Genomic DNA, 26,444 nt, shown 5'->3' with positions numbered 1-26,444 from the left:
CAATTGGGTCCGCCTCATTGTAGCAGCCACCTTTACCTAATGTATCATCAGTGGCTAAGCTTGACTACCACCGCGTACACGGCTTTAGGCAGATGACTCGGCTCATTCTTATGGCCGCTGTAGCTCGCGAGTGTGAAAGACGCAACTAGTGCCATATTTGCGCTGTACTCATAACTTGACATATACTGTTTGACTGGTGAAATAAAGCTGCAGTACACGACTGTTGTAATTAGTGTCAAATAGGGACGAGTGTGCGGCGCGACCGTGAAGCCGTCTAGCTCACAGGTGAAGTTTGGGGCGTAATCTGGCGTATTGAATTTTAAGGCACTTGCGTGTACCATGGCGATGGAAAGAAACCCGAACACGCGGAGCGCGTGGCCGAAGCATCACTGAATATATAGCGCGCGCCGTCCAGTCATCACCATTGACAGACGGACACATCCGGTTTGTTCGCGCGGTGCGGTGGTGCGCCCCATATCCTGCGATAGTCTTGTTTCTGTTCTGCTTCTGTTTTATTTGAAAACGGGGAAAGGTGACGGTACGGTAAGGATGACAGCGCAAACTGTACTACTGCGACGAAAAGAAACGCGAACCGCGGATAGCGTGGCTTCTGGCACAGTCAGCGCTAGCGCAAGGGTACGTGTCCAACTCTCATATGATAGGGGCACGTTAAAGAACCCCAGGTGGTCGAAATTTTCGGAGCCCTCCAGTACGGCGTGCCTCATAATCATAAATGTCGCAAGGTGAATCTCTGCTTTCTGTCGGCGCTACCATAGCGCTAGAATATTGTTCCGGCTGGCGCTATCCCACCGCGTGTGCGTTCCGAGCGCCGGACATGACCGGCAGATGATAAGCTTTCCTTGCCAATATGTCCGGCAAGTAAGGTGCGGCACGCTTTCATGCTTCCAGACCATAGGAAACTTATTGGTATAAGAAAGATATAAAGAACAACTGAAACAAAAGCTCAAGCTGGCATGAAGTCTGAGGAAATCACGAAGCAGATTCACTCGAAAAAAACATACTTTGCATTAATTAATATTTGGTGAAGTCTCCTTCTGCCAGGATGAGGGATTCCATGCGCCTTGGCACACAGGCAAACAGGTCTGTGGCTAGCTCAGTGTCGGGAAGCCTGTCCCACTCGGCGTGAACAGCAGCCCAAAGGGAGTCCTTGTTTATTTTATGGAGCAGCAGACGTGACAAGCGTGATTTCGTAAATCCCTAGACATCCTCAATTGGATTTATGCCCGCTCCTTTTTGCTGGCCACGAAAGTTTACTCTTTAGTGAAGCCTCCACGCAACGGGAATTATGGATTGGAGAAAGGACATACTGATAATAAAACAGCCCACCCTTGCATGGCCCATCCAAAGCAAAGGCAGGACAACCTCCTCAATTACATTACAGTATTCTGCTGCAGTAAAGCGTTCATTTAGCCGTATAAGGGGACCCAAGCCTTCGGCTGTGATGGCATCGTACACATTCACGTAGCAGCGCCCGCTGAGGTTTGTTCGCTTGAAGCAGGGGAGATCAAAGCTGTATAAAGTAAAAAAAAAGAAGAAAGTAAAATTTCTGATTACGCGCGTCAAAGTGGTATAATACGTTTAGCCTAATCGCTGCTGTATACAAAAATTTTGCTGGTATATTGTAGTATATTGGTGTATTGTAGATATTTCTGGTAAAATGAAGTAGGCACCTGGCACTATAACAGGGAATGCGCTGTGACAGCAACGTAGCTTTTATTCATTCGCTCAGAATGCACCTCGAGCCATTATTTCATTACATGCAGCAATAAAGAAGTAGCCAATCTTATTGCAGAACACATGTCTGACTTTAAAACGCTGAAATAAATATTACGTCCTTTAAACGATCGATAGTCGCACCCTCATGTGACATTCCTCGTGGAGCTATCTTCGTTAAATTTTGATACTACTCTGACCACACTAGCATTAAGTAAACGAATTCAGGACCACACATTCGCAAAGAGCATCGCAATTCAAGAACACTAGGGTGCAAAGGCTTACCGATGATTGTCTTGAGGCCAAGCTTTGGCAAATGTGCGCTCATCTGTGAACATCACCTAGCCCCAATCCTCCACAGACCAGTCTTTGTGCGATTGTGCGAATTGCATGTAGACGGGTGGCTTTGTGGCACTCCGAAAGCAAAGGCTTTCTTGCGGCTGTCCTTTTGTGATGGCCTGCTTCGTGGAGGCGCTGTCGAACCGCTTGAACGTCAATGTTTAGCCCGAGCTTGCTTTTCATCTGCGGGGTTGTTAAAAAGGATTGTCTACGGCGGCTGCAATAATTACTAGGTCTTGTTCCGTGGTCGTGGAACGTGGCCACGAACCTTGAGGAAGGTCCGAGAGTCTGCCTTCAGTTTTGTAGACTTTCAAAAAAAAAAGAACTCTGTTGACGGTCGAAAGCGCTCTTCCGGTAACCTCCGCAATTCTTTTCTGGGGAATTCCTGGCCGGTACAAAGCGATCGTTCTGATCCTGTCGGCGTCCGACGGCCGCAGCCTGCTTTCATTTTGAAACTGAAGGGACTCGAGCCGATAGCGTTGCTCCTACGCCATAGAAGAATGTATCGCGCATGTGCAGCTCCACTTCCAATCATCGTTTTTATTCTTGAAGGTTGTTCTTTTTTTTATTTCCATGATCACCGCTGCCGTGAGGCAGCGACGATCAAGCTCGCACTTAACGCTTCAGTTCTGTTAAGCACGCAAGCATCGTGACAGCATGAAAGCCGGCCGCATTTTACTTGCCGGGCTTATCGGCAAGGAAAGCTTATCTGCCAGTCAGGTCAGGCGCTACAGTGGCGCCGATTGAAAGCAGAGATCCACCTAGCGACAGCGTATCCTCGTAGAAGCGCTGGCTGTGCCAAAAGGCACGCTTTCCGCGGTTCCCGTTTCTTTTAATCGCGATAGTACAGTCTGCGCTGTTATAGTTACCGTACAGTCACCTTTACTCGTTTTCAAATAAAACAGAAGCAGCAAAGAAAAAAAATATTGCAAGATAGGGGGCGCACCACCGCACAGTGCGATCAAACCGGATGTGCTCGAATGTCAATGGTGATGACTGGACGGTGCGTACTATACCTTCAGTTATGTTTGGGCCACGCGCTCCGCTGTTCGCGTTTCCTTCCACCGCCATATAGTACTTTGCGGCCGCTATTGTATGCGTGGGCGCGCGCGGTAACTTGTGAAACCAGATTAATGGTATACAATAGACTCGGTGCTTTCGAACGCTCTTCGGCGCTCTCGCGGTGCGATGTGCATCCGTCTTTTCGAATTAGAGCGCTCGGGATGCATTCGACTGGTTCATTCAGAGCACTGCGCTTAAGGTCAGAGCGCTTGGATGCACTCACACCGTCAACAGCGTCGCTGGAAACCTGATTAGAGTGCGGTACGAGCCAGTCAAACGTATACCCTAATACAACCCGCTTTTGGACGTGCGAGTAGTGCTGTGGTTGGTAGGCGCCGATGTGTCCACCGCTGTAGTCACGCCAATTCTCGTGAAGGAGAAAGTGTCCCCCAAAAGTCATCGTCCCAGTATGTAGCCCGGGAAAAGGATAGATTTGCGCTCAATGTACATTAATAGCTGTCGCCATAAAGTTGTGTAGTCGCAGTCCCCGGAGGCTCCTATAAAAAAAAAGGAAGGGGGGTGGCAAACTTCGTTTCCTTTTAGGGGGCGGGGGGGGGGGTTGAAAGTGAGCGCAACGCTATCGGTACCCGAGCCCAGCTAGTGTACTGTAGCGCTACTAGCACAATATGTACGACCAACAGCGAATAAAAGATCGATGTCGAACGCTAAAGCTGATCGCTCTGGATCTCCCAAGGCATCTGCTTGTCACAGAGATTGGATGCCGGTGTTAGAACATCCGAAAAACCAAAGATTTACAGGAGGTTTCAGGATGATGAAGTCTGGAAGTGATCATGTGCGTTTGATCAAAGGGATGTCACCCCAAGACGAAGTTTCCACAGGCACCCTTGTCGCAACGTTGGCTTTTTTTATTGTTTCACGATTCTTGAGCAATGTTGAAAGAGCGTGTCGCAAAGACGCAGCTTGATCGTGGTTCGTATGGCTCAACCACCTCGGTGCTACCGTGGTAACCCTTCCTCCCAAGAAAATCCTGCGGCAATCTAAGTGATAGCCTACCTAAGAAAATCCTAGTGGCAGAAAGGCCTATGCAGTCAGTTCTTATTGTCGAGTAATTTGTTACAACTTTGAAAAAAAAAAGTACTTGCTTTATCAGTTTGGCGCGATCACATGCTCCCATCAGCATTCCATGTAGTTGAATAGTTTGGCCAATTCTCAGGTCCCTTAGATAAAATTTATTTTGCGCTATTCTCGAGTAAGCTCCTTGGCTCAGCCGTAGCCTGGAATTTGAATTTGGTGTCATGGCGCTTCATGGGACACAAAGTGATCATTTCTTTCCACTTTTCTTCATTTTATTCCCCTTTCCCTTGCCCCCAGTGTATGGTGACGCTCGTCTGGCTGACCTCACTGATTTTTCCCTCTCTGCTATCCCTCTCATTTTCCGCTAAATTCTCAGACGCAGGCCTAACAGCACATAATTCCTCCTCTTCCATTTTAGCCCTAGATTGTAGCTCCAGGCTGCGAACTATTATACGTAAAAAAACAGCCAATTTTCATTGTCGGTAGCCATGCGGCGGGGGTCTCAAACAGATTATAAATGCCTTTGTAAAGATACGGCAATGAAATGACTACACGCTTGATATAAGCTGTCGCCCGCGTCTATAGGTTTATAGTTCAACACATTATTTTAGCTCATTATTCCTGGTTTTACATTGAAAATGAGGAAAGCTGTTTATGTGAATGGGCAAAGTGCACAGCAACAAGCAAACACAACAACATCAACAACAACAAAAAAAAGAAACTATCGGTAAACATGAGAAACATACATTAGCGTTACCTCGCACCTCTTTGAGGTACTGAATACAAGATGTAAACGGCGTTAACTACACTGCAAAATCTTGTTCAGGCACTCACTCGATACACGTCGTGCCACTTCGAGGATCGAAGTGCAATTGATGGCGGTATACGTAGCAGACCACCGTCAGCTGCACACTGCACACACTTAACACACACACACACTTAACAAACACACACACACATACACACACACACAACTTTTTTTTCACTTTGGCAGTACTAAAGCTAGCTCATTAATAAACACGAGACGGTGTCATGAGACGTTTTTTATTTGCAATTAGCAGTTCGTCTTCCATCCACATCATCGGATCGTCACCGTATACATCAAGTGTGGTGCACCCCTCCCCTCCCTCCTTCACATCACAGAGATAAATCGCGGCGCGCCAACGCAGAGGACGGAATTGCGTCACCGCCCGTCCAAGGAAAGTGGTGGGGGAAGGAAAGCCGCGTGATGTAGAAGACACTGAGAATCGTGGACGCACGACACACGTGACACACTCACACTTCCACACACAATCCGAATGGTGAAATCGCGCTCCATCGTGTACGGGTAACGTTCCGCGCTGTTACACAAAGCAAGAAAAAAGGAAACACTATCCTTAAGAATCGCCATTGCAATCGAGAACAGGCGCCGGACTCTCGCTCGAGCACGAAACTCCAATTGGGCCGAAAGAAAAGAAAGTACTCGCCAGAGGCAGTTAGACGTACCACGTTGTAGACGACGGTAAAATGAGGGAAAGAGATAAAAACGTTGGGCTCGTCGGCAACATGTTACGTCAATGCTGATCGCAGTGCATCAGGAACCCTAAACTGCCACGTTAGCGAAGAGCACCTGTCAGACGTGCTTTGAGATTGTCATCCGTAATATATGGGTATCGGGGGCGCCAAATGAGATTTATTCCTAGAACTAGGTGTATATGACATAGGCACACCCGAATCGCTTACACTGTGAAAGGAAAATGTGCCGTTCTTTAGTGTTACTTTAAAAAGAAATGAATCAGTGGTTACGGCGTTATGCCGTTGAGCACGAGATCGCAAGTTGGATTGCCAGTCAAGGCAGCTGTATTTCGTTGAAAGCGAAGGTGCTCTCGGTTTATCCGGGGGCCCGCCACTACGGCGTCCTTCACAATTCCCCGTGCAGTTTCATGTGCGGAAACGCCCTATTTACCATAGCAGGATGTGTACTTAGGTGAGTTGGTAATACATCTTTACTTGTGAAAGTGTTTGCCTGACGAGACCCTACACAAATAAATGTGCTAACACGAGCACAGCGCCGTGTTTATCTTATATTTTTTTCTTTGTTTAAGTGCCTTCCGCAGCGGGCTATTAACAATTCAAAAATACTATAGCTTCGACAAGGTTTATGTGGCGGCTGTAGAGAAAGCCTGCAATTTTTTGACCACGTGTAGTTCTTCAGCGTTAACTCGAACCGCCAGTATACAAAACTTTCTGCATTCCGTATATTCGAAATATGGCCGGGAGTAGAAACCGCACTTTTGGGCTCAGCAGTGCAACACCATATGGCCCCCAAACAACGGTGGTAATTGAAAAGACAGTGCTTGGTTCCGGGATGTATATTTTTCGTGCTTACGTTTTTTCTGGAATGGCGTGCATATGCACATCTCATGCAAACTGGCAGTTCGAGAGAGAAAAAAAAGATTTTACAAACGTTATCTGCTATCAATCTGAGCAACACCAAAACAGCATGCTGTAACTTTCGATCACGGAGGTTGTCTAATCATGTACAAATTTCGCATAAGATAAAGAAAGAAAAAATGCTGAATTACTTCCCATAAAGATATTTTAGCCGATATCTTGAATGTGCAACTGTTGGAACAGCTTATTCCATGCCTGTATCTGTATATGATGAGAGTGCGTTGAGTACAGCCTCTTGTGGCGCGAATTGGACATAGACCGCGCTATATGAACTTGTCGGTGTACTAATAGTTATGGCAGTTCTCAAAAGGATTACATACCATGTTTCGTAAAACGAAATTGCACCTCATCGTCACAGATAAAGTGGTTTGGAGCAGGATTAGCGAAAAACACTTCCAGGTTTTAGGGTTCTTAAGTGCTAAGCGATTGCGTAAAGAACGCAACTGCAGCTTTTTCTCTGTTTGCCTGTGCATTAATTAGGCAATGCCTTTGTGAAACTATGGCACGTAACCTAAGCTGCGGCACATTTAAAAATGGGCGTCAGATTCCCATAAGATACGTAGCGTCCTTTCGATAGGCTGCCATGTAATCCTTTGTGCAAAGGGAGGTTTCGCTAAGAACAAAACCATCCGAATCCTGTAACATCATAGTAGCTAAATTTTTCAGTGTAATCTTCCATGACACGTCTATTAAAGTCTTTCATCCAAAAAAATGAGGGTTAGCTTTAGAAAAACTGAAAAAAAATTGTACTTAAGGCGTTCTCACTAGGTCTGTCAAGACCAAACCCATGGCTGGCATTGGAACGTTCCTTTACCTGCTTAGGAAAACGTGAAAATGACTGCTGTAGGTAAATTTTTCTTATTGTGTCATTCTCCTGACCCTTAGTTTGCCCCATTCTGTTTTTGAGAAGTTTCAGTAAAACCTACCTAAGTGCGTTTTACTCGAAGCCCCTATGATCACGTATATTTCCTTGCTATCAAGATTTTTATTGCACAGTGTCTTAGTGCAAAAACAAGAAACCAAATAAAAGCGTTGTCACTGTAGCATTGAAATTGGTACCGGCCGATCAAATAAATTTCACTTCTCTAAAACTACTTGATCGCGAATTTCAACTGCCAAAATATACGGAAAGGGGCGTCCTTTGTGCCACTGTCTGAGCAGGCTTTAATTTTAAATAGGTGTAGAAAGCGATCAGGCTTTGCTATCTTCAGCGCACAACCATGAACTCGTAGACGCTAAGATAAAAAAAAAATAGTCTACAAAACTGCTTTGACCATTCGAAACAACATTCGGCTATCAAGGCATCACACGCTACTGACTAATTCGTGGTACGCTGCTTGGTTCACAGAATATAAACCGCTGATGCGTACGTCGAAGCATAATTTGAGGTGGTAAGTTACGTTCCAACTTCCTTTAAGTGATAACTAGATCAGTTGATCTAGCTTACGAATTCCGTAGGCAGTATCTCAAAAGATCATCATGTTTCAGCCTTTTTACGAACTCATTCGTACGTAAATGCACCAAAATGGCCCGATGAGAACACTTTTGAATCTTTTTTTACACACACTCGCACACACACACGTAGAAAAGAGCACAGTCGAATACGCGAAAATGGCTTCGCCTGCACGATGGTGCCTGCACTGACGTTAAGGAACTTTCGAAATGTACTTGTGCACGTGTTGTGGTAGATTAGATGCAGCACAGGTATTTGTACAAAGATGGACACAGCAGGCAAACATGAATGTAAAAGCAGCGCTCTTACCGTGAGGCCACACTCAAAAGGTCCCGAGGAGCGAGGAAGGCCCACAAGAATGCCGACTCGCCTTACACACCGCCTTGAGGCTTGCCCTTTGGCGCTACTAACTTCAGGGTGGAATATATGGCTAATTTAGAGCTGATCAGCATCCTTGCGTTACGACGCCTGTGCTCTCCCTCAACGCTTGTAACTCAATACATACGACATACTAACGTACACGACTGATTGTGTAGGGAACCTATTCTTATTGAGCGCGACCGGTCTTAACAAGGCGGAATCGCGAAGCTAGCCGCTGTAGTCTGCGCTGATGTTCTGCAGTACACGCTTCACGAGCCCTAGGTCACATGACGCTGTGTCTGCCAAGTGCGTCAGCAATTCCTTTCCGCGTGAATCGAACTTGAGCGCCGAAACGCGCTAGCCGCTGCTCTTATCTAAAGATAACAGTCAGACACGTTTCCATTACATCTTCGGTATACGTCTGCAAAGAAACTCAAGTAGGGAGGGCGGGGGGGGAAAGATAGTGGAGCGTTTCAATGATTTTCAAGACAGCGAAGAAGCTTTATCAGAAAGCAGCATCAGCTCAAATAATTAAAAACAGCTTATTTTTTATTACTATGTAGGCCACTTCATCTTCCCAATAATTGCGCTTGAATGCTGCCTTCGACAAATTCGAGCCTCACAACATGAAAGGGGGGATTCAAACTTTCAAATAAATACATTTGAATAGCAGTAGTAATTCTAAATCAACCTTCGGAGGTGACATATTTTGTGTATAGTGCGGAAGACACCACTTTTTGCCTTGCTGAGGCGTTCCGATGATCAGACGTCTGTTCAGACATGCGCAAGAGCACAATTACAGATCGCTCGGCCATCATTTTTGCTTCTTTAGTTGTCTGCACAGCGATGCTCAATGTTAGCATTACATGGCAGTGAAGAATAACACTCGAAAAACGGACGTTGTAAAGTCCCGAAGAACAGAGAATGAGAGAAGAAGAGGAGCAGGGAAGAAATTTGCGGACTCGTTTTGGTGCTGAACTCTTCAAACACCGGGCAAATTGGATTTTAACTCAGGCGAGACGGCACTCTTGAGCCTTCAACCTCCTGCCATAGTGAAACCAGCAAATAAACAAGTATGAGCGGAGATGACGACGGCAAAATAGAGCACCAGCACATTCTCACTACAGTTCATTTCACACACGATGACTTATCGCACACCTAGGACATTTGGAAATTGTTTTTGCTTTCAAAAACGATTAAATGGGACTAGTAAGTCAGCAACAAACCACGGCAGCAAAATGCAAAGAGTGGCAAGGCCGCAACGTTTTTTTTCTTTCTTCTTTTGGCCAAGGTTATGGCTGAACGTTCAAGGGCAAGACGTAACAACAAGAACAAATAACAAGTTGACACCTTCGACTTCCTGGTCTCTCGCTCTCATGACGTCGTGCTCACTAATCTCCACAAAACACCCCCACATGCGAAGGCCAACAATTCTAGTTGAGAATGCTGTTCCAAGTCCTTGTACTGTGCACAGTGGACGCGCCATCGTCGCCTCTTGATCACGTGTTCTGCTCCACCACCTACATTAGGGCTTCAGCGTCAACTACACCGGGCGCACTTTCGACACATTTGCGGCGTGACTTTACACGACATCGCCCCGTTTAAGTCACACCCCAAGATGACTTGCGATTCGGCTTACAAGTCTTGCACCTTGTCATCGCTGAAAACGGTTGCCTCACGGCACTAACTTCGGACTCGATGACAGTGCCCTTATCGTGGGACGGGGAATGAACGCATTCGCGCCCAGCGATCCATTGCCGACAGTGTGCTCAAAAAGTGTTCCATGTGGTCGCCGCTCACAGACGGTCATTGTCCCCACGAACTAAAAGATGACAATGCTTTGGTATGTCTTTGATTCTCCGACGAGACGCAGGGCATCGTGGGAGAGCTTATGTTACCGTTGAACTTAGGGCCCATCGCACAAGCCCAAAATTAATGAGCGGCAAGGTATCGGCTCATCGGCGGAATGCTAAAACACTGGCAGTTTGTCACCCAGGGACTCAATTGGAAAAGGGGAACGCAGTAGCCACCTGCGGATATTTAGGCCCTCAGGACGCTATCGTAACGCTGCCTCCATTCGCTATTGAGAACGATGTCTCTTCAGTACTCTTCAGGGAGCTCCGAATAGGCCCATGGTCCGCACCAACAGTTTGGGAAGATTCTGCCACAAATGTCGCCGCCTCCTGAGGCAGGTTCCAGAAAGGCGGCAGTTCGGGAAGGTTTGGCGTGCTCGTTGGCACAGGCGATGGCCTCTGAAACGTGCTGAACGATTCCAGCTTGGGCTTGTCCATTGGTGACTGCACAATGCCGTTGATTCGAATAGGAGTGGTCTCACCACCGGCGTAGGCGAACAAGATGTGTGCCTTCTGCTCGCTCCCCAGGCCCATGGTCGGGGTCATGTTGCGCGACTGATCGTTGAAATGATTCAGAAGATCAGAGGCCTTCACGCTGCTGGTCTTTACAATTTCCCGCTCTTGGCCTGAGTAGAGGTCTGGGACCACAGATGTGATTTGATGTTCGGAGGAGTAAAATTCCTTGTGGTTCTCCTTGGAGTCAGTCTCGTCGGTGACCACCTGCAGTGCAGAAACGAGAGTGTGACCAACGAATGTTATTTCTTCAAGGTAGAAAAGAAAAAAAAAACATTAGGCTTCAAAGACCAACATGCTCTCTCCCAAAAAATAAATTTTAACGATCTGATTGGACTAAGCCAAGGCAAGCTGTGCTTTCAAAAATTTTGTGCATAAGTAAACGTCGCAAAATTACTAATATTGAAGGCAACGTGCATGCCAGATGACTGTTGGTATATTGTACGTGATGCGAGGGCTGTAACAGCCGTATCATGTTTCGATATTTGAAAACATATGTTGATAGCTCGATACTTTCTCGATACTCTGCTTGGTTGAATCATTTACATTTAATCTAGCTATATGTCATGTACAGGTATGAAATACCCTTATTGGTGCTGCATCACTACGATGCCCAATCTTCTTGAATGGAACAAAAATAACACTAACGCTGCACGAAAGAAAGTGGTACTTTACAGAAACAAAACTGTTGCACGGCCAATAACCGTGAGTGGACCAACGAATACTATGCAACATTGAATAAATTTTATTGTCCAACGGATAAGGTGGTCTACCCATCCCTCGACACGCAGGTCAAGGGGCGAGTGCCGCCACCTCAGATGCAGGCTGGGAGGTCTTGGATCCCAGCAGCCTCTTCAGCCAGTTGGACGAGCCGGAGCTGGAGCTCAGAGTCCGAGCTGCGCAGCAGGGTCTCCCAGGTATATCTACTACATATTTTGTGCGTTCGTCTGGGAGAGTACGGACATTCCTATATTATGTGGTCGAGGGTCCCTCTCGCCCCACAAAGATTACATCTATCGCTCCTGGCCTCGGGGAACATGTGGTTCGCCATAACCGGGTGCGGATACGTATAAGTTTGTAGTCGTCTCCACGTGACTGCTTGTCTGTTCTTTAATATTGGGTCTGGCGGGGATACGAGTCTACGAGCCAATCTATAATGCTGCGGGATCTCCCCATGTTTTAGCATGCGCTCTCCGCTCCCTCGTTCATCGAGGGGCCCCGTAGCGGTTCGGCGGTAGAGATCTCGAGCCAGCTCGTGGGCCGCCTCATTGCCGGGGACGGCCTCGTGCGCAGGAGTCCAAATTATTTGAATTTTTCTATCTAACTTTATCTGGCCTAGGATTCTGGCCGCTAATGGCAAGATCCTTCCCTTGCTAAAATTTTGTAAAGCAGTTTTGCTGTCACTGATCATAAATCTCACCTCCGTTCCAGCGCACGCTAATGCGATCGCAATTTGCTCGGCAACTTCTATGTTTAGTCCGCGCAGAGTGACAGCGGTCACGGGAATACCCCGGCCGCTGACGGCCGTTGCCACCTTAAAGCTGCCGCTACCTCCCGCCGCGTCTACATAGGCCACCTCATGTTCCGAAATTTTACCAAATGTAATTTTTAATGGTTTGGCTCATTTATGCATTCTGTCTTTGCTATGTTCCGGTTGCATGTTTTTTTGGCAGGGGGGAGATAATCAGATTTTTTCTCACTTCCTTATCTACTTCCACCTTTTGGGTGGGGCCTCTGTCCGGATTTATTCCAACTTTGGCCAATATGGCTCTTCCTGTACTCGTGGTGCTAAGTCTTTCAAGTTGAGAGGTTTGCACCACTTCCGCCAGTTCTGCCCATGTGTTGTGCACTCCAAGAGCCATCAGTCTCTCTGTGGATGTGCACATGGGCAGTACCAGCGCTCCTTTTATGCATTTTCTCATTAGAGAATCAATCTTTTCTCTTTCCACCCATTCAAATCGAGATATGGCGCTGCATAGGTCACCCGGCTGAATATGTACGCCTCTATTAGTTTAATCAAATTTTTCTCCTTGAGCCCTCGGCCTTTGCTGGCCACTCACCTAATTAGGCTCAGTGTCTGTATTGCGTGATTCTGCAGCCGCTTGACGGTCTCGCCATTGTGGCCGTGTGACTGGAGAATCAGGCCCAAGATTCTAATTTGCTCGACTATTGGTACCTCCTCACCCGCCACTTTAATTCTGATCTCCGACGGTGCCTTGCACCTTAAGTGTTTCGGATTGTATATAAACAATTCTGATTTCTGCGACGAGCATGCAAGGCCTCTCTCGGCCGAGTAATCGACTATGATGTCGGTGGCAGCCTGGAGCAGGCTTCCGACGGCTGAATCACTTCCCCGGTTGACCCAGACGGTGTTATCATCCGCATATATGCTAAATTTTATTCCCTTGAGCTTTGCCAATTGCTCGGGGAGTTCCCTCATAGCCACGTTAAAGAGAAGGGGAGACAGCATTGATCCCTGGGGCGTACCCTTACTCCCTAGCTCAATTGTGGGGGATTCCACCGTTTGGAACCTCGTGCAGGCAGTTCTTTATATCAGGAAGTCCCTGATGTATCGATATGTCCTGGTGCCTACATTAATCTTGTTCAGCGCTTCCAGGATCGCCTCATGCTTTACGTTGTGAAAAGCCTTCGTGAGGTCCAGTCCCAGACTCGCTTTTGCATCTTGAGACCTTGAGTCTATTATATCATGTTTGACTTGGAGCATGACGTCCTGCGTACACAAGTGAGCTCGGAACCCGACCATCTCACGTGGGCACAGATAGCCCTGCTCCATGAAGCCCATCAGTCTGGTCTGGACGACGTGCTCCATCAATTTTCCCACGCATGAAGTTAAGGACATTGGCCGTAAGTTTTCCAATTTCCCGGGTTTCAGTATTAAAGTAATGCTTGCCGTCTTCCACTGTTGTGGGCAAGACGTAAAGCGGAAAACAGGTGCGATATAAGGTACTGTCTATGAACCTAAATTGGTGGTGCAGGGGACAGTGGGGGAGTTGGGGCCGGAAATCAGTCCTACTAGTATAACACTGCCACTATTGCATCTCCAAGTGTAACCTGGGCAGGGTCTCGGCATAACTCTTAACAGGAAACATTAAACAAAGTAATTTCATGACCAATGAGATTCATTGCGTCATCGACGAAGTTGCTGATGGCTGTATCGCACGCTATCGCAAGCATTAAGCTACCACAGAGGAATAATGATTTACCTTGTGCGAGGACTTTAACTTCTTAGGCAGTGTTGCTACGCTCTTGTCGTCCTTCTGCACGTTCGAGTTCTTGAGCAACCTTCGGACGCCCGAGAAACGGGGCAGTATCGCGGGGTGGTCCCTGCCACCTGCTGCTGCTCCACCGCCACCCTTGTTCCATATATTGCTATTGAAGACCACGGTGCTCGTGCTGTCCGTGCTGCAGGACGTCACCCGCACCATGGACGAATGGCTGTTCTGCTTGGGATCCGAGTTGGCACACCAGGAACCCGCGGGCACCGCTCCACCGCGGTGCTTCTTGAACGTCCCCGTGGTGACGAGTTGGGCCCAGGACGCGCGGGCCTCCGGGTACTGCAGCACCCTGACCACGAAGATGAGGAAGCCCTGCATCGAGTTGCAGACGCAGAAGGCGTACTGGAACGCGGTCTTGGCTTCGCCCACGGCGAACACGCCGAATATCCACGTGACCCCGAGCAGAGTCATGACGGTGAAGGCGCCGCGAACTTGGGCCACGGTGATGGGCGGGTTGGCGGCGGCGGCGGCGGCGGGGCTGGAGCCCGAGCACGAGTTGTGGTCGGCGGCCTTGGCGTTGGCTTCGGCCATTCGCGGCTTGAACAGCACCCGCGTCACCATGATGAAGACGAGCAAGTTGACGAAGAGGATGAAGCAGGAGATTCCCAGGAACGCGATGTAGTAGATTAATGGGTTTCTGGATGATATCACGCAACTAGAACAAAAAAGAAACAGAATAGATGAATTGAAAAATTTTTCATTGAACTACTTATGTATCTGGTTAACGTCACTCTTGCGCTAGTAGGTAGGGTGTAGTAAAAAAGTATGCTATTGTAGGTTACTAGTGATTAGCGCAGCGTAGCCGGGTATTTTTGTTACTGCAGCCAATACTTTTTTCGCTACATCTGCATTGTAAACAACGATTTTGCATTAAAGTGGGGAAATAGGGTGGACTAATGATTCTGGCATTCGCGATAGACTTATGTTTTGAGAAGAGAAATCTCCAAGACTTTTGGATAAGGAATGAAAGTGGCAGTACAGTTCATTTTTGACGATAGCACCTGACTTGCATCAATACCAATAGAGATACGTACAGCATTGCAACACCTTCAGTGGTAAAAATTAGCTGATTGAGCGTGTTAAGAGTGCAGATCTGTGCACGACGAAAAGTGCGTCGTGTCATATCTCAAACTTATTCTATAGGGAGATGGTATGTGTTGTATAAAAAGCTTTATGTTTACTACACGAACTCTCAGGATTTTCGGACGTCGTTAGCCGAAGGTATTAGGTCGTTACATCAGTAGTCTATCCGGTGCTTTGTTTTATTAAACGGGCTAAAAAACATGAGCGTAATAAGCGCTTGGACCTAAAGATTCTCCTAAAGCAACTAAAGAAAGCAGATTACCGTACAGGAGGTCTATATAAATCGCAACGCGATGGACAGATGATATGACATTCAAGAGAAACATTCTCATCTAAATGACTGTCATGTCTTCTCGACAGCTCAGACCCTTTGTGTTGATCGAGTATAGCCGTGAATAGAGTTTAAAAAACGTTAAATAGCGCAAGGATTCTTGACACATTATGCTCCACGAACAATGTTTTGTCCGAATTTACTCTGTATGGCTTAGTGTGATCACGTGATGTGCTGGCACGAGGCAACCGGGCTTTCGTGAGTGCTGTTGTCATTGGGTAAGCACACTTAGGACCACTCGAATCATTCACCGTCTTACCCTGCTTAAGCTCGAAACTCAGAGCAGGCCATAGAAACGAAATGTGCGGATGGCATTAACAGGGTTCAGAGGTAGCATTTATAATAGCTCTAACACTCTCTAGCAAGAACCATAGCTTGACGCCGTCAACACCTTCGTATATGAAAGTAGCCGCTTGTCTCCACGTCTGACTACCTTTTCAAGAGCTTTCTAAACTCCTGGCCGAGATTGCTCCCTCTGTGGCAAGATCCCAACAGGTGTCTCACTTACTAAACATTCGCTTTGCGTCCTACGTCACGGAGTAGGCAGCGTTAATTTGGCAATCCCGCTTCGACGATCAGATGACCGCTGACTAATGCGCGGCGCCTACGAATCGCGAGAGCGCAAGCCAACGTTCGAAAGGCGAACGCCTTGCCTGATCTCGCCGCTGCTTGGTCAGAGGGAGAGTGAAATTGCTCTCTCTAAGAAAGTACGAGGACTATCTTAAATACAATTGAACTTAAGATAGCTAGTTACTTTTGAAGAAAGCGGCTGCGAAATTTTCGCTGCGTGCCTTTAGGGTGCACGTTGAGGTATACAATAGTTTCCATTAAGGCATGCATAAGTAGCTGATGTTCAGAAATGTCTCGTGGGTGCAACTTGCTTTTAAGATGGAACGGTGCATCTTTAGTGTCTTTACATTTGTTCTCGCAAGTAAAGAATAATTATTACCGCTTTCCGTAAGTCTCGAGTACACGTCTAAAACATCCGCAGATTCACCTGGGTAAGCGTCAACTTACTAGTCGTGTTGATCCTTATAAGGCTCCAAGTCTATGGCCAGACAAGTTCCAACAATAACAGCCGGTATTCCTGCAATTCAAGATGACATCTATAACTAGTGATACATAAAGAAATATAGGTCCAAGTGGACCCAAATATCGAACTATGTTTGCATATAGAGCTGTTATATTCTTCAAGACCAATGTACACGTGATTCTCTTGATGACCTGCAGAAGCGTGAGCATTTTGGCCGGTTAGTTCATGACTAGAGTGCCATTTTGCGCCATTTCCTCTCAAGTCTCATGATGGCTTCCGCACGAGGTATGGAAAAAAATCTCATGGAAACGTAATCGTCATATAAATGCTTTTGTGAAGGCTCTGTGTTAGAGTTTGCTAGGATGAATATTTTGGCACATTTAGTCAGGAACCAAAATAGCTTGCTTTGATGCATGAATCCTTGACATAAATCAACATACAAGACATTGAGTAGGATACCTGGTGCGGCAGGTGTTGCAAGCTACATTACTTTCCACTAGAACGGCGAAGCCGAGAGATATATCACCCAATCATATGATATGTGCTCCACGCAACTTGGGCAATATTTAAAAAAAAAACATTTTGCAGGTACCACGTGGCCGGAGCGAACCAAGGTAAAGCTGTTTGCCACAATACACAAAGCGGTGTTTTGCGGCATAACAAATGCACACTTTATAGTGTGTCGCAGGTTTTCTTTCAGGCTTGCAAAGCAACTTTTATGTACAGCGCATCGAACAACAGAAAACCGGATCTGAAAATTTTCACGATGATTCACAATTTTTTCATTGACACTTTAGCTCTGATTATATTATTTGAGAAGTTTGTGCAATAATGATAACTAATTTTGTCATTCGACGAAATACTGAAAAATAGTGTCACTTGCTACAAGCGACATCACCTTGGTTCTGCGCAACTGCGTGGTATTTGCATATTTTTCTATATTTCGTTACGAGGGACACAGGGTATAGACTACGTCGGAAAACACTGGGGTTACGTCAGATAAAAACACAGCGTGAGTGCACACAATTACAAGAAGAAACACAATGCCGCATCAAAAGCGCTTGTGACGTAGCTTTGTATTTATTCTTGTCCTTGTTTGAGCCGAGCTGCGTTTTTATCCAAGTACGAACCAACTCGCCCGAGTTAAAGCTTTAATAAGGCAAGCATATCCGTGACCGATCGATCCTTATACTTTCAGTGAAACACAGCCCCTGGAATAAATTCGACAACGGGAACTTCGCTTTCGGAGCAGACTAGCACGTAAAAGAGGTCACAAGATACAGCGCTCAGGATGTGTTCTCTCCTTCCCGCTATTGTTTACTTTACGAGGTGAAATTTCAACGTGAACTACTAACAAACACCCCTCCTCTCATTTACCCTTTCTGTAGGCCTAATAAATAGCGCCCATTGCAAAGAGAAACACGATTTAGGCAATGGCAGGGACGAGTCATACTGATGGGATGGGCTGTAATTTCAGTCACGTAAGTCGTGATCACATGGCGTACAGATGAGGAAAGGGAAACATGGCGGTACGGTTTAACGTTTGTCACATCAATGTGAACACAAGAGAAAGGGAAGCCAAGGACGACAAGTGTAAATCTCACTGTAGATTTAACTGTAGTAATAACTGGGAAAAGTAAATGTAGGTGGACGAACAAAGAACTTGTCGCCGTTGGGTCCAATCTGACTCCTTCCGGCATTGCGTGGAATTTCACCACTAGTTAGGCGCAGCTCATCCCTTTTTAATGCCTTCCTATTGTTTTACTAGCTGTATAGCCTCCGCGTGGGGACATGTGCCACCATGGCTGTGTGACCGCTCACCCCAGGCGAGGAGAACACGCTTGAGCATGAAACACGTCTCGGACGTGGCGAACACGTGCACCAGCATCTGGTACATGTTCGAGGCCTCGACGCCCATCCAGGCGAGGCAGGCGAGCAGGAAGTAGTGCGTGGCCACGGCCGCTCCGAGGCACAGTTCGAGCCTCGGGAAGCGCTCGTGCAGCGAGCCCAGCAGGAAGGAGACGTTCAGGAAGAGCATCGCCGAGCATAGGTTGAGCAGGATCTTGCCCGACCGGTCCTTGTTCAGGCATCTGTGGAAAGGGAGGAGCATGAACAACACAGCAAGTTATGTTTGTATAGTGTACCTGTGCATCCTCCCACATGCACTCAATGCTTACTTTCTCCCTTGTTTCCTCTTTCTATTCCCCTTACCCCCACCCCCAATATTGGGTAGCAAACCGGGTGCTCGTTTGGTTGACCTCCCTGCCTGTCCTGTCCTTCCTCTCTCTCTCTCTTTCTCTGTGTGCACGAATATTCTGATGCCACAAGTGTTCGTAAAAGAAGGTGGTAGACAGTCATGAATAGAGAATTCGGTCGGACTGTCCCGAATAGCGTTTACGCGTGCTAAAAGATTTGTGAATTACGCCCTTGGTGACTGAGTAATTATCAAAAACAGGGCTGTAGAGCTAAAGCGGTGACATCTTTAAACAAAGCGTTAATGACACCGACAAACGCTAGGACACCGCAAACAATGCCGCTACTTAATTTACGGATACCTACCCCATCATACATTTTCATTACTTACCTGTCGCGATTCTGAAGTTGAAGTCAATGTGTGGTCAACCTTAATGAAAGCTTGAATTTCGAGGCAATATTTCCCTCAAAATAACGATAAAGTACATTGGTGCCCGAGATAATTTTGCATCGCTTTCCATAGCGAAGGATGGCTAGTTGAATATCAGATGCAGCCTCATATCATTGCACGGGAATTCGCCAATAGATTCCTCTGAACTGGCGCTTGCGTTAAACAATTGCAAAGTGGTGCTTGCGTTAAACAATTGCAAAGTTGACATATGTACATGTCTGACTGTATTCTATTCTAAAGTTGCAGCAAGTTTCCTATAGTTTTATCATATAGGTAATTTACGGAATTTTCAGGTTTACGCAACCGTAAGGGCACAGTGCACTTGTACAGTTAACCTGTCTTACCATGTACTTGATTCTGTCCACAGTATTCAGTAAAAACAACCACTCTAATTTCCCAGGTAAGTGATCGCCCCCTTTTGAATGTCTTTTTCTTTTTTTTTACTGAACTTTCTGCATTTACTTGACTTTCAACTCTCAAGAGGGTTACGTGCTCAGCCCGCCTTGTTGTCTTTGAGTTGTGGCCACCTACACGACAGCCACTCACACTGTATTTGAATGGCATTCATTCAGAATCTTAGGATCACCCCTGAATGAAACGCTGCAGCTGACTTTGCCCACATAAGAACAAAACGAACGACATTGCCGACAGCAGCAGAACATGCGTCAATCAAACGTGCGATCAAACGTCCAGCGTTAGAAGCTCACCTGAAAAGAGCGTAGGTCAGTATCGTGAAGAACAACCCGACGACCGACATGATGCACCCCACGTAGGATATGAGCGAAAGAATCCGGTAGTGGTGGTGTGCCGTGGTCTTTCCCGGAAAAGGATCCTAGTGAAGCATGGGGATTGCGCAGTTATAAAGCAGTTGAAAAGAGCACATGCCTCGCAAAAATGTTCCAATATACACGTAAACGGTTAGTGGTCATCTTATTTCAAGTCAAAGTTGTGAGATCGCGACACTCATATATCCGACATGTTATCCCTGGAGCTACGGAACTACTATAATCGTTAGGTATGACATATATTGTACAGTATATTAGCATCCAGACAACTTTGAGTGCACAAGGACTGCCAAGCATTCTGATGGCCTTGTGAGCTTTTTCACACCATGACCAGCGACCGCATTGCAAATTCTGCAGCATCTTTATAATATTGGAGAATTTTAGCCCGTCCGCATTCGCCTTACCATGCATGAAATGCAGGGTTACCGGTGACGTAGACGTGAGCGGGCAGCGTTAGTGGCGCCTTCATGCGGCGCAGAGTCTTACCAATAGACACAGAGCAACTGTTGCCAGGACCTGTCATATTCTCTAACCTGTGAATGTAAATTGTTCATAGCTACCTAAACTTCAACATGCAGTACTCTTATCTTTTCTTTTCCTCGACGATAGCCCCCATGCAGCGACAGCAATACAAAGAATAACGTTTCTAGCACGTCGCTGCTGAAGAACTAGGGATGGCCGATTAATTTGTTCATTCGGTTAACGATTAATCATTCACCATTTCAGCCTTTAATCGATTAATCGCTTTCGATGCATATTTTTTGTCGACTAATTGTTTAATCCAAATTTTGCCAGGTGCTTTTAGAAAAGTTAAAACAAAGCTATCTACTTTTGTAAGACCTTACGTTAACGTTTGAGAGGTGAAACCAAGTTAGAAATACAAGTTGATAAATGTTTGAGAAATAATAATCTTTCATTTCCTAAACACTAAATACAGTTCGCGCTAATGGCTCTTGAAAAGATAAACGATAAAGGGAAAGCGAGACATCCGCTCAAACGTAGCTAAGTGCTAGAAAGGAAACCCATACGGGTTCCTCGAAAGAAAAGCTTCGTGGTTGAAGCGAAATTCGTCCTAGTTTCTTCAACCGCGAAGCTTTTCTTTCGAGGAACCCGTATGGGTTTCCTTTGTAGCGCTTTGCTACGTTAGGGTGGATGCCTCGTTTTCCTTTCATTAATTACCTCTCTCCACCTTGTGTGTTGCCACAGAACTGTTACGTCAAGGTAAACAACATATGTTATAAATGGAATTTGGAGCAGAATTAAGTAAGATACATGCAACTACTGAATCCCTGTAATACAGTACAGTTAAAGAAGAAGTAAAAAAGATGGCAATAGGGAAAGGTGAAGTTCCACTATACTGTGCAAGAAATTACAACATGCACATGGGAAAGAAAATTGCTGGCTTGACATTTTAAAACACGCACTCTTTTCTACAGAGCGAAGGAATGTGAATTGCCTGGAATGCTTGGGTGAAACCACCGACATTTTTTTTTTGAATGGCCACTTAACGAGCATGCGAGAATAGACGATCGGATGCTACAGATTTGCTGGAATCGACATAATATCTATCGATATGTTAGATATATGCTCCAAGCAGGCTTACATGCTGTGCCACGTCTTAGTAGACTTAGAGTAGCACGACGATCAACGACTGCGTTGCTATAGCATGACTTAGATTGCGAGGGCGTTTCAAGCCTCTGGCTTCGGGCGGCCTGGTGGCGTGTGGAAAAGAGAGGCGAAGCGCTCGGCTTGGCATCACTCGATATTCGGAAAAAACGGTCGACAGTGGCTCCACCACAACTGCACAGTCACCACTCGTGCACCGCCATTACAGTGCGATTTTAAAATTTTGCGCCACTCCTCTCGAAACTCTCGAAGACGATTAATCGAACAGGCCTGATCGATTAAGTCGATTAAAATGATAAGTGGATACCAATGTGGATTAATCGTTTCGCGGGATACATTCAATCGAGTAATGGATCAATCATTCGTTCGATATTACCAACCCTACGAACAACGTGTCGTGACATGTCACTACTAGCGCTACTGTTGCTGTCATCGCGTCCGGCCTTGCGGTATTACTTAAGATAGATTTGCAGAAAACCTGAAAATATGATTGCAAGCATTATGCGGTATGGGAAAAAAATTGCTGCAAAAAAATTTCACGGACTGACAGTGATAAATCAGACGGCCGTTCTTCTAACTCCATTATTCTTGGTAATTAATCCTGGCACTTGCCGAAGCATCCATTTAAAAACGGCTTGGGCACCGCGCTCACAAGGGAGCGCCCATGACGTCATCGCCGGGGCGGTATCGATGTGTTCTTCGAACACAGACGCCCAACTACGCAAATAAATTATTGTTGGCTGTACTCGTTTCCGCCTTAAGTGCGCGATGATTGATTGCAGCGTGGCATGCCGCTACTGAAAGCACACTCGAACCACAACTTGGCAGTTTCCTCGCTTGTAGCTTGCTTACTGAGCCAGCATATAACCCTGCGAAAATTTTCACATCATCCCGACATCGATAAAACTTTTTTCCCAATCTTCACGCGACACATTTCTCCTTGTTTGATCAACACATAAACTTATGCCCAAAGTTTTTAATGAACTTTGAGCACATCCACGGCATGCGGGCATCGCTGTAGATGAAAACCTGTCAGCTTCAGAGAACCGCCTGATGACTCTATTATTGAAAAGGCGCCCCTATCAAAAACAACCTCTGCCTTTCTCGTGAAAAGTGCATGAAACTATGGTTGCACCCAAGAGAGAGAGGCAGGGTCCTCTTCACTGGCGCTAACGCAACGACGCAAACTATACTAAACTACTTCTACTACCGGTACAGTATACACGGCAAAGAAAAAAAAAGCACCGGCAGATCCATCACGAGACAGTCAAATTATACCCGTGAGGCTTCCTTTCCTGCGAAAAGTATGAAGTATGCCTTTAAACTTGCCTGATGAGAATGAGAAAACCTTGTTTAATTAACGCGCCCCCTCCTAACCACGGTTGTCTTCCAGATAACTTCGCGAGACAACGATCCATATGTCAACGCGTTCGAGGCACTTTTTAGAGTGACGATTTGCATTTATCTTTTCCCTCGCCCAGTGCCATGTGTGGCACGAGCGAAAATGGGCTATATATATTCCAGGAGAGCAGCGTGATATGCGCGATGCCCTGCACAATGAGTATCAGATGTCCGACATGCATTAATGAGGCGAGTTCTGAGCGCAAGGGGGTTTGACCTGCGACACTTAGCTAACATTACAGCAAGATAACCAATGTGAATCAACCAAGTGTCTTGACTTCTGAGCGCAGAAGCCTTTCACTGTTACCTAGCAATACAGTGAGATCAAATCAACGAAGTGTTGCGTATTACTTAGTTTCCCAAAGTATTGTTGTGTGTAAAAAGGAGAAACAAGGTCAGCCAGACTGCCAACAGTGGGTTTTATTTCATCATAGAAAGCTATATATACGTTTGCATGTATTACAATAACTGCTGTTTTGCTGAAGCTATGTTCTATGTCTTTGTGGTAGTCTTATTATTGTTACCAGTTGCTCTTGCTTTGTTGGTTAAAGCCCTTCAAGCTGCCTGAGCGGCAGGTCTTATTTGTCACTCTTTCACATACTTTGCGGCCCAAGCAAACCTTGATTTATTGATGCAGAACGCACTGTGTATAGGAGCAAAGCAAGCACCATTTGCTTCAGTGCATTTCATGTCCATGATCGTACGAGTTAAAAATGGTGCGTGCACACGGGCTAGGGCTGAACTCGAGACTTGACGAAGCCTCATCTGGTCGGGAAGGATCGTGGCGATATACACAACAGACGGCCGACCAAGGCGGAAAAACAATCTTTAAGAAGTCGAGGTTTCGACGTCCAAACAGGAAGCTTGTTCACAATCTGGCCAACAAGCCCCACACGGGTGATTCGTTCAGAGCTTCGATATGTCAAGATTAAAGGCATTTTTTTTCACCTCGTTCCGTGTCTGTTTTGCTTTTGCCCGCACATTAAGGCCAACAAATTCTAGTACACAAGTTTGGCTCAGTGTTAGATCATTGTTTACAATACGTGGAAGTGTTTTCTTTCAATCTTCGCCTCAGGGAAATTAGCGGTAATGGGATTGAGGGGCCGGGGTTTGATTGTTGTATTCATATAGGAGGCTATGGCCGAATACTGCACCAGGGTGGCCAATCCTGCTCTGGTGAAGGAGTGCGTTACCGTTTCTGGTCACGGGATTCAGGCCGCACTCCAGACCTTGTTTATGCAATTTTATCAACGCGCGGATTTTTTTTCAATCCGGTGTAAAATTGCGCGGCACTGCTATTCGAACCACGGTCCTCTTGCACACGAGGCAGATGCTCTACCTCTCCGCCGCCGCTGCACTCACTATCTCTTGATCACAATCGATTCCTTGACATTTTCCTTGTGCGTGCATGAGTTAAAAAAAAAATCATCCCTCTCTCCACTTTTCCTCTTTAAAATCCCGCCTCCCCCTTTTAGTGCGCTGTGTAGCAAATGGGATGCGTATTCGATAAATTCGTCTCTTGTCGTATTCCAAAGAACATTAAATTGTGGGAATATATACCCAAATTGGTACGGATAGCTATTTCATTAGGTTATGTGCATGGAAAGGTTAACCTTCTTCCCATGCTCTCACAATCAGCAGAGTTCTGCTCACCCAAACGCTATCTATAGTACAACGACAGTCGCGTTTATGTTAGCGGGAGTCTGTAAGCTGTCACCAAAGGCTCGAAGCGAAACGTTCTCTCCCAAGCAAGGTACGTACCAGGAGCAGAGAAAACGCAGTCATATGCGTTGAAGAGCACACGGTCACGTTTGTGGAGTGGTTTGTCGTTATGCCGGCGGTAGACCACTCCTTACCTGAAATGAGAGGGCATATTTAAAATACTTTGATGGTTGAATGGGCAAAATTCCGCAAATGCAGAATGATAGTTCGCTCGCTTGACTTTGCCGTGAAGTAACTACCCACATCTACAGTATATCATCACTCACAAATTGAATATATATATACATATATACTCTGCATATCGAATTCACTGTGAAAAACGTAACGGACTTTTGCAAAACTGCCAAGGATATGGGCTACGATAAGCTTAGCATGCCGCTAAGCTTATCAATACGAGATACGTGTTGTACTTCTCTGCGCAAACGCTTCTCGTCACCATTATTCCCTCGGCTAGCATACGCCGCCTTCGTCCTGGTTATGCAAGCAGCTAAGAGGTACGGTTGACGAGACTCGTGTCAGCCAGAGCTGCTGCTACCTCGCTCACTCAAACGAGCTTGTCATCGTTTAAATTCACAATTTTCACCGGACTAGCATGTTTTTATTGTTTTTCTATGCAGAGCGATGCCCCATCAATGAAGATCTTACGTCGCTCCCGCAATTCGCCCACGCACTCGCTAAACGCAAATTCCCGCATTCTTAGGGAAAATTACACCCTTTGACTCGTGTCTTGCCGTACAACAATAATCGTCCTCTGCCTTGTCCGCAGTTCCTTTCTTCAACGCTGAGAGCCCGATACTTGGAAGTCACGAATGGCTTGTGCGTTATCAACATGACAGTGCTTTGTCGAGCGAGCGCAGCGTTTTCAGGAAAGAAAACGCAAGCAAGACAGATGACAATTGTCGTTGTGCGGCAAGATACGACCTAAAGCGTGTACGGCCGTCAGCAAAAGTTTACGGACTACAGATTGCGTGCTAAAACTGATTTTCTCCTCTGCCTTCGAGTGTAACTTGTAACTAAAAGTGCAGTCAAAACTAGGCATTGCGAATTTTCTAGCACACTCGTCTGTTTCCGCTTATGCCTGTTAATCACGAAGAAATTCTGTTTTTCCGGCGACCCTGTGGTCATTGTGCTTTCGTTCACGGGTGTACATTTGTTCAAGAGTGTGCAGCACTATAGAATGGCGTTTATGTATATCATGGAACATTTCATGTTCATGGAACATTTCGAAATTCATCAACAATATCTATTCCACAACTAGCGTCCCGAAGCAAATCTTGCCCACAGAAATAGGGAATCGATACTCACGGTGCTCATCCCAGAAGGCGCAGATGTACCTGTCGGCGTTGTACGTCGGGTACGAGTAGACCAAGGGGTCGGTGAGATTTTCGATCTTGCTGTCGCCGATCTTCGCGGAGAGCACGACTTGGCCTGCGAGCGTATGTGGGAGGATGGAAACGTTTCTTTTACAAACTGCACGCGCCGCCATCGATGAGCGCAGGTGCAGGAAAGAAAAGAAAGAAAAAAAAAAGCAAAACCAGCAAGCATAAGGGATTCTTCTTGTTCCGAAGTCCCTCATATGCTGCGACAACAGCAGGCACTCTCAGTGCGGATTAAGGGAACACTAAAGAAAGTGAAATGCCGGATAAGTTTCGACTGTATACATGTATTATTTAAGAAATGTATGATCGTTAGTTTTGCCATAAGGCGTTATAAGAAAAGAAACGGAAAGTCAACATAGAAG

At 46.2% G+C, this 26,444-nt stretch overlaps 1 protein-coding gene across 1 annotated transcript in view; it reads right to left on the bottom strand.

The window, feature by feature from the left end:
* LOC135920722 (adhesion G protein-coupled receptor E1-like) overlaps window positions 1–26,444 on the bottom strand; it is a 506,714-nt gene that overhangs the window by 339,669 nt on the left and 140,601 nt on the right. Inside the window, exons 13-19 of the mRNA XM_070540398.1 lie at window positions 26,009–26,131; window positions 24,743–24,837; window positions 19,877–20,001; window positions 18,347–18,615; window positions 16,510–16,579; window positions 14,007–14,733; window positions 8,366–10,989 (exon numbers count right to left, since the gene is read on the bottom strand). Coding sequence (XP_070396499.1) covers window positions 10,465–10,989; window positions 14,007–14,733; window positions 16,510–16,579; window positions 18,347–18,615; window positions 19,877–20,001; window positions 24,743–24,837; window positions 26,009–26,131 — 1,934 coding nt within the window. The 3' untranslated portion in view covers window positions 8,366–10,464. The remainder of the gene's footprint in view (window positions 1–8,365; window positions 10,990–14,006; window positions 14,734–16,509; window positions 16,580–18,346; window positions 18,616–19,876; window positions 20,002–24,742; window positions 24,838–26,008; window positions 26,132–26,444) is intronic.

Source organism: Dermacentor albipictus, chromosome 6 (assembly GCF_038994185.2).
Source record: "Dermacentor albipictus isolate Rhodes 1998 colony chromosome 6, USDA_Dalb.pri_finalv2, whole genome shotgun sequence".
Lineage (NCBI taxonomy): Eukaryota > Metazoa > Arthropoda > Arachnida > Ixodida > Ixodidae > Dermacentor > Dermacentor albipictus.
This window is presented reverse-complemented; position numbering and strand designations above follow the sequence as displayed.